A 14,230-nucleotide genomic window follows, 5' to 3' on the forward strand; every position below is an offset into this window, starting at 1 on the left:
CATGTGAGAGCAGGGGAGGGGCAGAGAGAGAGAGGGAGAGAGAGAGAATCCCAAGCAGGCTCCAAACCGCCAGTGTGGAGCCCGACATGGGGCTCGATCCCAAGAACCATGAGATCATGACCTGAGCCAAAGTCAGAAGTCAGATGCTTAACCAAATGAGCCACCCAGATGCCCCTCTTCTCTTTAAAAAAAAAAAAAAAGATTTTAAGTAATCTTTACACCCAACGTGGGGCTTGAACTCACAACCCCAAGATCAAGAGTCACATGCTCCAGTGAGTAAGCCAGCCAGGTGCTCCAGTAAAGCTAAACAATTTTCTAAAATGATCACTCTGTCAAATTAAAAGTTCAAAGCAAATAATATTCAAAAGATCCAAATTCTCTCCTAAAGCAATATGAGCTCTATAATATTAAACTTCCCCAGGAAATTTCAGCATTTCTGACACATATGTAGGAGAAAAACACACAGCATGTATATACTAATTTGTACTTATACTCTTTCACAAGTATTGAAGAGACAATGTCCGGAGACCACTGTTTTTAAAAGTCAATTATTTTAGAATAATAGCTGGCTTCTAAATGCTTTGCTTCTACTTAAAACACTTCAAAGAGAAAAGAGCACACACTCAAAGGTACATCATGACATAAATCCTTCAGGTATAACAATCCAAATATTTTTATTTAAAGGCCAAGATCTTACCATCCCAGGTATAAAATATATCCAATTATGCAGCCTTCTGATGGCCTCATGTTTTAAGTCACATAGAAGTGCAGTAGGATGACAGCAATGTCTGTACCGACTAAACCCTCTTGGCACTGTGTTACTTAAGGAGATCTGGTACTTTATTTTCAACAAGTGTAGGCGAGTTGATTCTGATTTTTCTTACTAATCAGGCAAACTATACCTACCTCTACTGAAATGTCGTTCCATAAAGAAGCAGACTATTACAGTGTTATAAAGGGGCTCTGGGTGCAGATGCGTGGGAGATTCATTACAGTTTGATTGATGTTAAAATTTCCAAAATAAAAAAGAGGGAAAGAGAAAAAGATCTCTCCCCTTTGTAAAAAAAAGATGGAAAGAGAGTAAGGTCCTCAGGGGAGTGAAAAGAAAAAAAGAAAGAGAAGGGAGACAGATGGGGAGAATGGGATTTTAAATCAAGCAGACCGAGATTAAAATCTCAGCTCTATGATGTATTAGCAGCGAGACCTTGGCAAACTCAAGGTTCCTCCTCTGCAAAAGTGGGATAATAACAGTTCCTGTTTTGTGGGACTGTTAGGAGATTTGAATGGGATAACATATGGAAAACAATGAACAGAATGCCCCACATGTAGAAAGTTATCAAAATATTAACTATTCTATATAATTATTATTTTTATCAAATAAATTTGTTAGTCCAATGAGCTATAGCTTAAGCTTACTCTACTTAGGAAGACATTCTTCAACAACACGATATAATTTTTTGAAAAGTTACTGAGATCAACACACGTATTGTTTTCAATAAATATTTTCTGGGGCTCTAGCTCCTTAGAAGACATTAAAAGCATAGAGTCAAAAGCCAGAGGCCCCAGGTCTGAATCTCAAAGCTGCCACTTGCTCTGTGTGACTGCAAGCAAGTATTTACTCAGTGCCTCAGTTTTTGTATGGTAACTGGGAATGATGATATAGGGATGCTGTAAGAACTAAATAAATCAATATATGTAAAAACTGCTTAGGGTGGTGTCTGGCACTTTATGGTAAGTGCTATGTCAGTGTTAACGGGGATTCAGTTGTTAATAATTCTCATCCAGAAAACTGTTTACGACCCCAAAGTTTTCCTCTTTTGAACCCAGCTACTCATCAGAGTAACCAGTGTAGGAGACTGTAATTTGGGCATGTGTGAGCTCTAAGTCTGAACTAAACCCTTACCCTACAACTCATCAGTTCTCCATTTGTACAATCATGCTCATCCACTTGAAGACTCTATATATCAGAGCTTACTGTCTTCCAAGTTACTAGCAAAATCCAAAGATATGATATAGCTCTGTGGTCTGTGTGTATGCACCAAGCTTAGAGTGATGATCTCGCAGTGGTAAGAATCTGATGTTTCTACTTGTACTTGGTCTATATTTTCTAACTTTCTGCCATGCACATGTATTGCTTCTATAATAATAAAAGGTTATTTTAAAATCTGGAAATGGAAGAAACACTTCTCATATTTGTCTAAGAAAATAGACCCCACAAATTCCATACCTGTATTTATGAATGATGGCATTAAATAGTTTTCCATCTCTCCAGCAGGTAGTGAAATTTTCACACCGTATTCCAGCATAACCCTCTGTTGCCTGCTGTGTCCACAGTAGCAATCTCTCCTTCGCAGACATATCCTCTGACTCTCCAGTAACATGGATATCAGATATCTAAACACAACAGAAAGTGTTAAAATATTAGGAAGAAAGCCAGTTCAGACTGAGAAACTACTATGTACCAAGCACTTCATTAGTGTTATTTTACTTAGTCCTCATAACTCTCATTGGAAAGCTAAATGTATTTTTCCCATTTTACATACAGGGAAACTGAGTTTCAAAGAGGTTCATAGATAGAAAAGGAGGATTTAACCTAAGCACCTAATTTTTTTTTATTATGCCAAAATGTCACAGCACTGAGAATTCTACATTCCTCTTTACTAATCAGATCTGTAAAATAATCCAACCAAAGGTTTTGCCAAGTTCAAATGGATCCAAAGTAAAACCTACAAACTAATCTATATTACCACCTGCAGAGCAGGATTTGATCTGACAGGTATTCTGTGTAAAGAACAAAGAAGGAAACTAGTACCTTCCCCAATTAACTACATTACATAACAATTTGACCTAAAGTCTCTTTAATTTTCTCATGAGTCCTTTCTCAGTTTACTCAACAGGATACCTTCATTAACTGATTTTTTTCCCTATACTTTGTTCATTTTCATTTAATTTTCTATAAGTCTCTTTCACTAAATAAAACAGGTCACCAGTTCACATGATTGACATTTTCTTAAGAACCTCTCTAACAAGGGTCCTACTTAATCTGCTGATAATGATATTAAGGCACAAAGTGACTTTACCAGGGGTCACACAGTGATTCCAAAGCTGGGATTAACACCAAGAAACAACTGCTCCTTCCATCAGTGCAGGATGAAAGCCAAGGGATCAAGAAAGACAGGCGGGAAGCCAGGATCAGGATGAGTAAATAAAGAATTGGAAGCAATATATAGGGAGGCACAAGTCATTTTGTAACAGGAAAAAAAAACTCAAGTCATGAGGTTGGCTTCTAGTTCTGGCCACTACTCCACAGCTTTGAATAATACATTTCATGTCTGTGAGTCAACTTCCTCATCTATAAAATGAGGAGGTAGGAGGGAGAAGCAGATCATGTTTAAGACTCTCGTCAATCTAGTCTTGCCCAGAGACTGTAAATACAACACAGAAGTCAGAGGTCAGAAGAGCCAGAGTCAAAGAACTGAAAGTAGAAAATTTTACAGTCCCAGACTGAAGAAAGCCTTTGACATGCAGCAATGCTAGGCTCAGACAGGAAGCCCTTTATTCCTCCCAGCTGCCACAAGGGCTGGAGGCCAGGCCAACCAGGAACCTGGTGCAGGCTGCAGCAGCAAAAGCCCACGCCAGGCCTGGCAGCCTCTAACACCACCACCTGGACATGATGGCAGGAGCCACACACACCCTTTCTCCAATATTCTGCATAGATCTCCATGCCCTGCGGAGCTTGCTCTCAGCCACAGTATGAGACATACTCCTTGACAAATGATTTGAAAGATGAGCTCAGGGTGTGCCTGGGTGGCTCAGTTGGTTAAGGGTTCAACTCTTGAGTTTGGCTCAGGTCATGATCTCACGATTCGTGAGCCTGAGCCCCTGTCCAGCTCTGTGCTGACAGTGTGGAGCCTTCTTGGGACTCTCTCTCTCTCTTCCCCTCTTCCTCTGACCCTCCCTTGCTCGATCTAAATTAATTAATTATTTTTATAACAAAAAAAGAAATAAATATGAGCTCACGGTCTCAATTTAATCATCTTTTCTAAGAACCTGTGCTAATCTCCACAGCATGAAAAGAACTATGTGCATGCATGAACACATTATATAGTATATACAGGACAAATTCCTTTTTTTTTTTAATGTGGGGAAAAAAAGAGCAGAAAAATCACCAATGTTATTCCACCCCCAACTTCCAACTGATACCTTGATCTGAAATTATGCTAGAGAGCCCTTCTAGTACATCCCAGGAGTTTAAATTCCATCTTCACCATTTATGTTCGAGTTACTCAACTGTTTCAAGACCATCCTCTGACTTGTAAAATAATGATGGTAATAGTTATTAAGCTATGTCATGAGAATTCAACACGAACACAGTGTAATGTCAGCAACTTTACTGTTGTGGTTATTATTATTTTTTTTTACAAAGGGAGAAGCAAAAATTTGGCTTTATTATTCTCCCAATTCTCCTACTGTAAAGAGAAGTAAAAAGGTTTTTTTTTTAATGTTTATTCATTTTGAGAGAGAGAGAGCATGAGTGACAAGTGGGGAAGGGGCAGAGAGGGAGAGAGAGAATCCCAACCAGGCTACCCACTGTCAGCACAGAGCCCAATGCAGGCCTCGAACTCACAAACCATGAGATCATGACCTCAGCTGAAATCAGGAGTTGGACACTCAACCAATTGAGCCACCCAGGTGCCCTGAGAAGTAAAAAGTTTTTAAATTTGTTGCCTCAAGCAAATCAACATTTATAAAAACAAGGGTTCAGAGAAACAAATCTAGGAAACTATAAACAAGAAAGTTATGCCTCCCGGCAAAATCTCACAAGAGGCTTCTCTTAGTCTTTACAAATTATAAAATCAACTGCTTCTGGGAACCCTTACCACAAGGGAGCTCCGTGGGTGGTAATCACAACTAAATAAAGAAAAGGGAGAGAGTTGGAAAGGCGGGGGACTATTTTCTGTTGGTCAAGAACGTTCCATGCCAGTCCAGTCACTGAATTATCTCTTCACAAGGGAAGTCAGTAAATTTCAACTACAAGGTAAGTTTAATAGGTTCAAGTGCTGCTCAGCATTTTATCCCAGGAAGGATATTAAAGGGGGAGTTCTGAGGTCGAAAAAAGGTCTAAACATCAACCAGGAGAAAGCAGTATAGTCTAATTAAATAAATTTCCAATGGATGAATTTCAGATTGTTACTCCCACACACTACTTCAGGTTATTACACATGCATACACTATTTAAAAAGCTATGATTTTCAAATGTATATTCAAATATTATGAACCAAACTTTAACATAATTAAAGACTACTAACACACTGACTCATTTTCAGCTTTTCCTGCCATTTCCAATTACCTGAGTATTATTCCTATAGGGAAACTCAAGGTATTTTTTAAAATGTCCTGTTACCATTAACTACTACCTCTCTTGAGTATATCAAACTTTTCATGATACTGTGCAATCAAAACCAAAATGAAAAATAAATTAAACTTTAAAATTTATGTCTGCAGTTGTCATTGATGACCCCTGATTTAAAATCTATGCATTCAGCACAACAGTCTGAACCCTCCCTCAGTGAAAGGTTAGGTGTGGTTCTAGGAAGTAATCAAGCTTCCTCCTTTCAGATCCTGAAGTCAATACGGAGACCAGAGAAGGTTTCCATTCATGCTGCCTGGGTTCAAATTCCAGCTCCAAGAGTAAACGGGACCACAACCCAGAGCCATCCACATCATCTAAAATCCGTTTTCCTCATTTAAAAAACTTAAATTATGACAGAATTTCTACCTCTTTTGAGTGGTTCTAAAGATTCAGTAAAATAAATCCACATCAAATGCTTAGCACAGTGCCTGGCATACAAATGTTAGCTTCTCCCACCACAATTTTATTAGTAGTATTTGCCACTTAAAGTTTCTCACCAACAATCTGTCAGCTAGCACCTAAAGCAAACAAAATCCTTTACACCAGAGTTCCTTTTGGAAACTTGAAGCCCTCATGCCTCACATCCAGGTCATTGCTGGCTACCACCCAAATTCGAGCTCTTCCTGTCACTGAGCCTCCTGAGCCTGTATTTCATCCCTGTCTCATCTCTCCTGACCCAGCTTGCCACCACTCTCAAGCTTTCCAGAAATATCTATTCCAGGGTAAACAAAGGCTCCTAAAACTTCAGTACCTTCACTGCCTCTACTATTTTACTGAACTTGGTCTGTCCCTCTCACCTCCGGTCAAGTCCCACATACCACCAGGCAGGGCAAGCATATTCTAATCCCCCAGTGATGCAAAAATGATAGTTTTCAAACCGTGACCCATAGGTACGAAGACCTCACTTTTACACTGTAGGCCACTCACTCTTATATCACCACCTTCTTCTCCTTAAAAATGATCCCTGTGGGTGGGAGATGGGCTAGATGGGTGATGGTCATTAAGGAGGGCACTTGTAAGGAGTACTGGGTGCTGTATGTAAGCGAATCACTGAATTCTGCTCCTGAAAACAGCACTGCACTGTGCACTAACTAAAATTTAAATTAAAAAAAAAAAAAGATTCCTGCATCCCCCAAAGATCTGACACCTGGCTCAGTGTGTACCTGGCTCCATGCTGTGCCACATCCTCACAGTCCTTCTTCTCTCCACTACATCCATTCACACATCTATTGCTACGTCCTGGACCTCATCATCTTACACCAGAACTAGTCCGCCTCCGATATTTAACTTCCGATAGTGACTTCCTGTTCTTCTACCACTTTCATTCCCCAACCCTAGGTAAAAACCACTTATCTGGCTTCACTTACATCTCACATTGCTTGATATGCCTCATTATGATCCATTCTATGAGCCCTCTTCTATCTTCACCTCTTTCTCTAGCTGGCCTGCAACACGTGATCCACCACTTCAACCAACTTCCTCAACTCCCTCACACCCTTCTCCTTGCCCTGCAAGCCCCCAGCCAAACCGCAATCCTGGCCAAGTCAGCTGCACGTCTCCCCTACTCTTCCCTATGCTATAAAGCTCTACTAGAAAACTGCAGTTCCATGTGGACTGCTGCCACCACAGGTTCCAGGTCTGCAATTCAGCTAAGCACGCTAAGAAAGCTGGCACTTTTTCTTGGTGTCCTAATTGGCCGGTTTTTCTATCCCTCACAATCTCTCTTTCAATATCCTTTACCATTTGCACGAAATTCCCTACCGTACCACTTCCTTATTTACGTTTAGCGTTCACTTTTTAATCTCCTTCTTTATCGAGAAAATAGCAACATGAGTAAGAACTCCCTCACTGCCCTGCCTTGCTACCCACAAACTTGGCTTTTGCATGACCTGCTTTTCTCATATGCTCAGAATCCTTCCACCTCCTGTCTCCTGGGGAATTCTCACTCTATCAATCATCCCCTCCACATCTGGGTCTTGGCTCTCAGTATTTAAAAATGCCCATCCACGCCTGGGTGGCGCAGTCGGTTAAGCGTCCGACTTCAGCCAGGTCACGATCTCACGGTCCGTGAGTTCGAGCCCCGAGTCATGCTCTGGGCTGATGGCTCAGAGCCTGGAGCCTGTTTCCGATTCTGTGTCTCCCTCTCTCTCTGCCCCTCCCCCGTTCATGCTCTGTCTCTCTCTGTCCCAAAAATAAATAAACGTTGAAAAAAAAATTTTTTTTTAAATAAAATAAAATAAAAATGCCCATCTCAGGGTGCCTAGGTGGCTCAGCCAGTTAAGCATCTGACTCTTGATGTCCGTTCAGGTCATGATCTCACAGTTCATGAGTTTGAGCCCCACATCAGGCTCCACACTGACAATGCCCATCTCTTCCATCCTAAAACAAAAATAAACAAGATTTATAAACTCAATTCCCTCTTTTCTTATCACTGTCTCTCTCTTCCAGTAAAGCAACTGAACAAAAGAAAAAAAACCCTCTGTAATTTTCATGTTTTTTAAATAGACTTTATTTTTGTATTTTTTAGCTCTATTATCTTTACTCTTCAACCTGCTGTGATGTGGCTTCCATCCCAATCACTCCACTAAAACTAAGTAGCGGTGACCAGACAGGAAAGTGAGGGAGCTTCCTGCTTGTGACTCGATTTTCCCAGGAGAAAAAGGAAATCAGATGGTAAAATGTAACAGAGCAAGTTGTAAGCACGAAAGGAGGGAGGTCACGTGGTACCTGAAGAGCTGAAAGATATTGTGAGCAATCATCTACGACCTCCTCTTCCATAGTCTCACTTAATCAATAAGCACTCACAAATGTCTGCTAGTACCACTACGAGGAGTTGGTCATACAACCACCCTCATGGAGCCTGCAATTTAATGACAGAAAACATCACAGAGAAGAGCTCAAGGGTTGCTTTCCAATCTGTCCATTCTCCACTCCTGATCTGTCTGAGGCATCTGTCACTGGCAGTCTTCCTCCCTGACTTTCCTGATGTCACTCTTTCCTGGTTTTCCTCCTGCATCCTTGGCCATTCGTTCTCAGTTTGCAGTAGAGGCTCCACTGCTACCCTTCCTTTAGTGCTATTCCCCAGGCTCAGTCCTCAGCACCCCCGCTTCTTCTCACGCCTCCTGTACAATCTCACCATCTACAATGGTTTCAACTTCCCCCCTCATACCAATGACTCTGGGATCCCCATGTTGCTCCCAAAACTTACCCCTGAACATAAGACCCATAAATTCTAACTCCCTAATGAACACTTCTGTCAGAATAGTAAAACCAATCATATATTGAGCACTTCAGTGAGCCAGTGTGTTGAAGCACTTCCCAAATATCATCTCATCATCATTAGATACAATCTCATTTTACAAATGATAATGAAGCACAAAGTGGTTATGTGACTTGCTCAAGTGCACACAAACTACTAACAGGTAGAAGTAACACCTGAACTTGCATCTACCTGGCTTCACTGTGCTTTATCTCACAACCTCTTCAAACCCACTATAGAGAAAGCTGAATTTCTCTTTCTCCATCTCACTCTTCCTTCTGTATCTGTAGCTCAGAGGATGGCCTCATCATTTACCCAGCTGCTCGGAAATCAAAAATGCTGAAGTCATCCTCAATGCCTTTATCTCCATTTGTACCTATCTTCAATTGGTCACACAGTCCTATGCAGCCTCTTCTCTCCTCCCTCCCCTTCAACACACACCCCCCAAAATTCCTCATACTCCAGCCCCACTGAACCACTTCTTGTTCCTTCAAGAACAATACATTTCCACAGGACACTATGCATTTATATATGCTACTACTTACCTACAGAATGCCCTCACCAGCTGCCATCCCACTCAACCCCTTCACTCATCCATCTCTTTGAAAAAGCCCCAGCTGATTCAATCTCCAGGGTCTGTGAGAGATGTCCCACCATCCTCTCTGCTTCCACAGCGGCGCATACACACACTACTGTAATAGCACGTGTTGTGTATTATTATCATCTGTTGATTTATCTTCTGTCCCTCTAATATGTGAGCAAACGTACACAAAATGACAATGTCTTATTCATTTTAGCATTACAGTGTCTTAACTCTGTCACTGCTTGGCACATAATAGACAGTAAATGCCCATGAGCATATATCTTTGTGATTGAGTTAGTCACCTCTGGAATTTAAATTATTTCATTCAGGCAACCAGGATACCCTTGATCACTTCTGCTTTAGCATATACGTCAAGGTCCCACACAGGAAGGAGAGGCTTTATTACCTACACTGTGCAAACTCCAAGCAAAAAAACTGATGCACCCATAAAAATGTCACTCAACCATTTTTTGTAGGTTTTTGCTTACTATCCAAACAGTAAAAATGACATATTTGGCAGCATTTTCCAAAAAACTTATTTTGGCACTGTGTAAAAATAACCTAAATCTAGTATTCTCCAAGTTCAAGGAAGAGTATGATGGGAGGAGGGTGACATGTTTGAATTAAAATGTCTTTATATCCCAAGTCCAAGTGAATGCCAATGTCAATCTTACAGTATCTTTTAAGACAAAATTATGATAAGTCTAGAATGGTATGGGGTTCAGCAAAGCTTCCACCTTCTTCTAGAACTGAGTCTCACTACTGGAAATTTGAAGTTCGTATGAACTGTCAAGTTTTGGTCTGGCTTTCCACTTTACCTATAATCAAAATAATTCTTTCTGCTTATTTTCCTTAATTTTTGAACTAAGCAACTTCACTGACTTTTTTTCTGGCTTATCTGCTTTAAATGTGAAATTTCAGTAAGTAGTTTTCACTTGAATTACAGAGGAAACGTTATTTCCTTCCCATAAAGTCAAGAATGTGGTTGTGCCGTGACATGGCCAGAGCAAGAAAGGGTAATTGGCCGTCTACCACCACTCTATTTATGTGTATTCCTCTTCCAAGAGGACAGTCCAAACCGAAATTTGGAAATCTACAAGGTTTTTATGTGAAGAGCAAGTATTTTCCAGAGCCCTGACAAAAGCTGGTTTACAGAGAACAGTTCCAAGCTTTAAAAATACACAACATAAGGCATTCTCAAAAATGGCATGGTCATGTTATTAGACAGTGGGTTCTCCAAATGTGGATTCTAAAAGTATTGTTCCTACTGGTAAATCTCAGAAAAATCTAACCATTTGGATAGGAAGTCCCAAAACCCATTTGAATTAAAAATATGCCTGCTGGCTATATATTTTGGCAAAATTATTTTAAACCATTTAGGGCATTAAAAAAGAATCCAGATACCAAGTATATGAAGTCATTTTCATAGTTCAGGATCCTGAGCCTTGAAAATAAAGAAGTCACCATATCTGTTTTTTTTTCTTTTCACTCCATATAAGATGAAAAACTGAAATTAAAAAACCAAAAACCTCAGCCTAAAAAAAATGCTACCAACAAAACAAAAACCCTCATACTCTTTCCTACATTCACATCCCTTATTCCCACATCACCTCTACCCTTACACTCAACACTAAGATTTTACTACATAATTTCCCTTTTTCCTCTTGGCAGAGCTGAGACAACATACAATGATTGAAACATTAATAAATGGAACTAAAAGAAGGCCCAAGGGGCTTTAGGAGAAGTCTCTGGGCAGGGGAGGGGGAAAGGGTGCAGACATTATTCAAAGAGAAGAAAGAAAGCCTGACCCAAATTCACACAGTTCTAACTGCGGTAGAACCAGGCATGTGCCTGCTCAGGGATGAGCTTTGTTTCATAGTGCACATCTGACCAAATGCCTCATAGAGCACCATCAGGAAATGTGAACCACAGTCTCACCAAACAGCTCAGAGACACAATACACACCCAACAACAAATGGACTGTTTGCTTCTGCAAATGGAACCAAAGAATCCAGTGTTGGAATTCTCAAAACATAAAAGCATGAGTTGCTCCAATTCTCCTGAAACCTCCCCATGGGCGTTGACTCATTGTGCCACTCAAACTCATGCATCTGCTAGCTTCCCACATCCCTAAGGAAGACACGAGCATCAGTAACATGGATATATTAGCTGTCCCAAGACTGTTTCTAGGGGAGAGGAGGGTCTTATATTCCCTGTTTTCTCTCTTTTCCCACTACAAACTATCGAGTGGCAATAATTACTATCCTTGGTCTGGACCATCACCTCTAGTCTCCAATGTCAATACTAAGGACATCCTTTAAGACACAGTCATGAGACACCTGGAATAATACTGGGCTCAAGCGAGCTTCCACCTCCTTCTGGAACTAAGCCTCAGTGTCTGGATTAGTAATAGTCTCCTAACTAGTCTCACTGCACCAAGTCTTGGCTTACTTTCAAATGCCATTTCAGGTTGTTCCTGACTCCACAGCCACAGTTTTCCAGTTCAGTTTTGGCTGCTCTCTCTAAAAAAATTTTTTTAACGTTTATTCATTTTTGAGAGATAGAGACAGAGTGCGAGTGGGGGAGGGGCAGAGAGAGAGGGAGGCACAGAATTCGAAGCAGGCTCCAGGCTCTGATCTGTCAGCACAGGGCCCGACGCGGGGCTCGAACCCACAAACTGTGAGATCACGACCTCAGCCGAAATCGGACACCCAACCTACTGAGCCACCCAGGTGCCCCTGGCTGCTCTCTCTAGACTCAAGCCATCTCCTTCCTATTCTATGATCGAACCATCTGAACTTTGAACCATGTGAACCACATGCTCCCTCTCTCCTAGGGTCCTCTGTTCAAGCTACTACTCCCCTTGGAACATTCTCCTCATACTCTGCCTAACATGACACAGATTAGGTGCTCAATATCTGCTGAATAAGTGGAGGGAGGGAATATATAATGCAAGATCAGAAACATGTTTCATGTTTTCATTTGAGATGAGTGAGTTTTAACCTGTCATGTCATGTAAGACTTGTCATTTTAGAAAAGTAAAACGTTTCCAATTAAGCTCGCTTTCCAATAATAATAGAATGCCCTGACTACTGCACAAAAGTACCCAGCAGCAAGCTCAAGCCCAGAGACTACTCAGTGAGAACCCAACATTAAGCAGTGAAACTGAGCTTCATCTAAATCATTTTTCTAAAACAATTCCATAAATTTGACACAACAGACTACCTCAAAATGCCTTTCCAATAAAAGAAAACAAGCCAACATAACCCATCTCATAGCACACTCTGATTTTATTCACAGCTTATTACTAGATGACCCACTTACTGCTAACTGAATTGCAACAGCCTCACTGTGCTGGTCAGCTGAGGCCATATATGTGAAAGTCCTCTGAGCAAAGTCAATGCCACCAGACAACTGGGAGATAGGAACACCCTATTTTTACAGATGTTGTCATGGTTCTGGCATGCACTAAGAACACAAGAACAGCCAAACTGCAAAGCTGAGTCAGATACTCCCTAAAAGATTCACTTTTAAAAAAAATGCATGTATTTCATTCTTCTATACAAGGCAAATCATGCAACATTTATTTTTTTATTTTTTTAATAACTGCAATTTGTTGAAAAGATTAAAAAGCTTAATCAAATTTACTACTTAAATAACTTATGTGTAACATGGGAAAGGCAACATCTCTGAAGTAAAAAGAACTAAGATATTTAGCTTAGAGAAAGCTATAACTATACTTAAGGATTAAGGAATCAGGGGAACTCAAGCTGAAAGTACCCAAAGGCACTTGGAGGATTCTCTCGTTTCACTTGTGAGCAAGCTGAGGCTACAAGAAGTGAAGTGACTTGACCAGCATCTCCTATGCTAGTAGAAGGCCTAGGGTGTGGACTTGGGTCTTCTAAATTCCAATTTAGAATCTGCAAGAAGTTTCTCCTTCACATTTACAAAAGAAATCTATCCTTACAACTCCCACTAATTTTTTCTCTGGGTCAGTAGCCACAGTGGGTGCTTCCTTTCAGTGTGCCTTCTGCTGGGAAAATGGCTGTCCACACATAGGTCACGAAAGAGCACCCTCTACCTTTGCCTTAACCCCTGAAGTCAAGACCCTTTTCACCGGAGCTTCTCAGTCTCTATCCTGGCAAAGTAGCTGATATATAAAATTCTACACATTTTCAGAGGAAGCTACACCCTTGGATCTCTGACATAAACTGAAGGTCAGGGTTCACAGTAATTTTCCTCACTAAACACAACACCTTAACTGACAGCATTTCCCCCACAGAATGGTAGATTTCCCCCTGGCATCATGCTCTCTTCTACTCTCATACCAGAACTACTAACAATAATGTCTCTGAAATGTACATGTACTAAGGTGCCCATAACCAATATGAGCTCCAAGAATTGGCTCATCCCAGGGGTTATTTCTATTCTGACAGGTTGACAAAATCTTTAACTACAGAGTTAGATGAATATACTGTCTGACAAATGATAGGTATTCAGTAAATATTTGCTTAAAATATAGTGAGAGGATGAGTAGAGTTGGGGAGACAGAAGGAGGCAGCCTACTCTGCTTATGCATAATGCCTCATGTCCATAGGAACGAAAGAAATGCCCTGTTACGAATTTGGAAAACATATAGCTTTTCTACTCAGCAGATGGTTACAAGATGTTTCCTCTTTTCCACAGCAGCAGAAGACACTAATAAGATAGAAGTTCTCAAGTACTTAACCAGAAGTTAAGTAAGTCCTTTTCACATATATTACCTCATTTAATGTTCAAAACACACCACCCTGTTTCACAGATGGGGAAAATAAGACTGGGTTAAATTTTAGTATTCTGATTCAAGATTTCCTAAGTTCCCTTTCCTCTGCCACCCCAAATCTGTACTGACTTCTTAAAACATTCCAGAAAAAGCTGTGCCTACCAGTGAACCATCTCATTTTATAAAAGCAAAACTGATTTAACAGACACAGTA

The 14,230-nt window shown here is 40.6% G+C and overlaps 1 protein-coding gene across 11 annotated transcripts in view; it reads right to left on the reverse strand.

Annotated features, from left to right (window-relative positions):
* Positions 1 to 14,230, reverse strand: part of DST (dystonin) — a 494,969-nt gene that overhangs the window by 197,542 nt on the left and 283,197 nt on the right. For all 11 annotated transcript variants that reach the window (XM_030315745.1, XM_032593190.1, XM_032593189.1 and 8 more), the window contains one exon: positions 2,228 to 2,394. In XM_030315745.1, coding sequence (XP_030171605.1) covers positions 2,228 to 2,394 — 167 coding nt within the window. The remainder of the gene's footprint in view (positions 1 to 2,227; positions 2,395 to 14,230) is intronic.

Source organism: Lynx canadensis, chromosome B2 (assembly GCF_007474595.2).
Source record: "Lynx canadensis isolate LIC74 chromosome B2, mLynCan4.pri.v2, whole genome shotgun sequence".
In the NCBI taxonomy this organism is placed as follows: Eukaryota; Metazoa; Chordata; class Mammalia; order Carnivora; family Felidae; genus Lynx; species Lynx canadensis.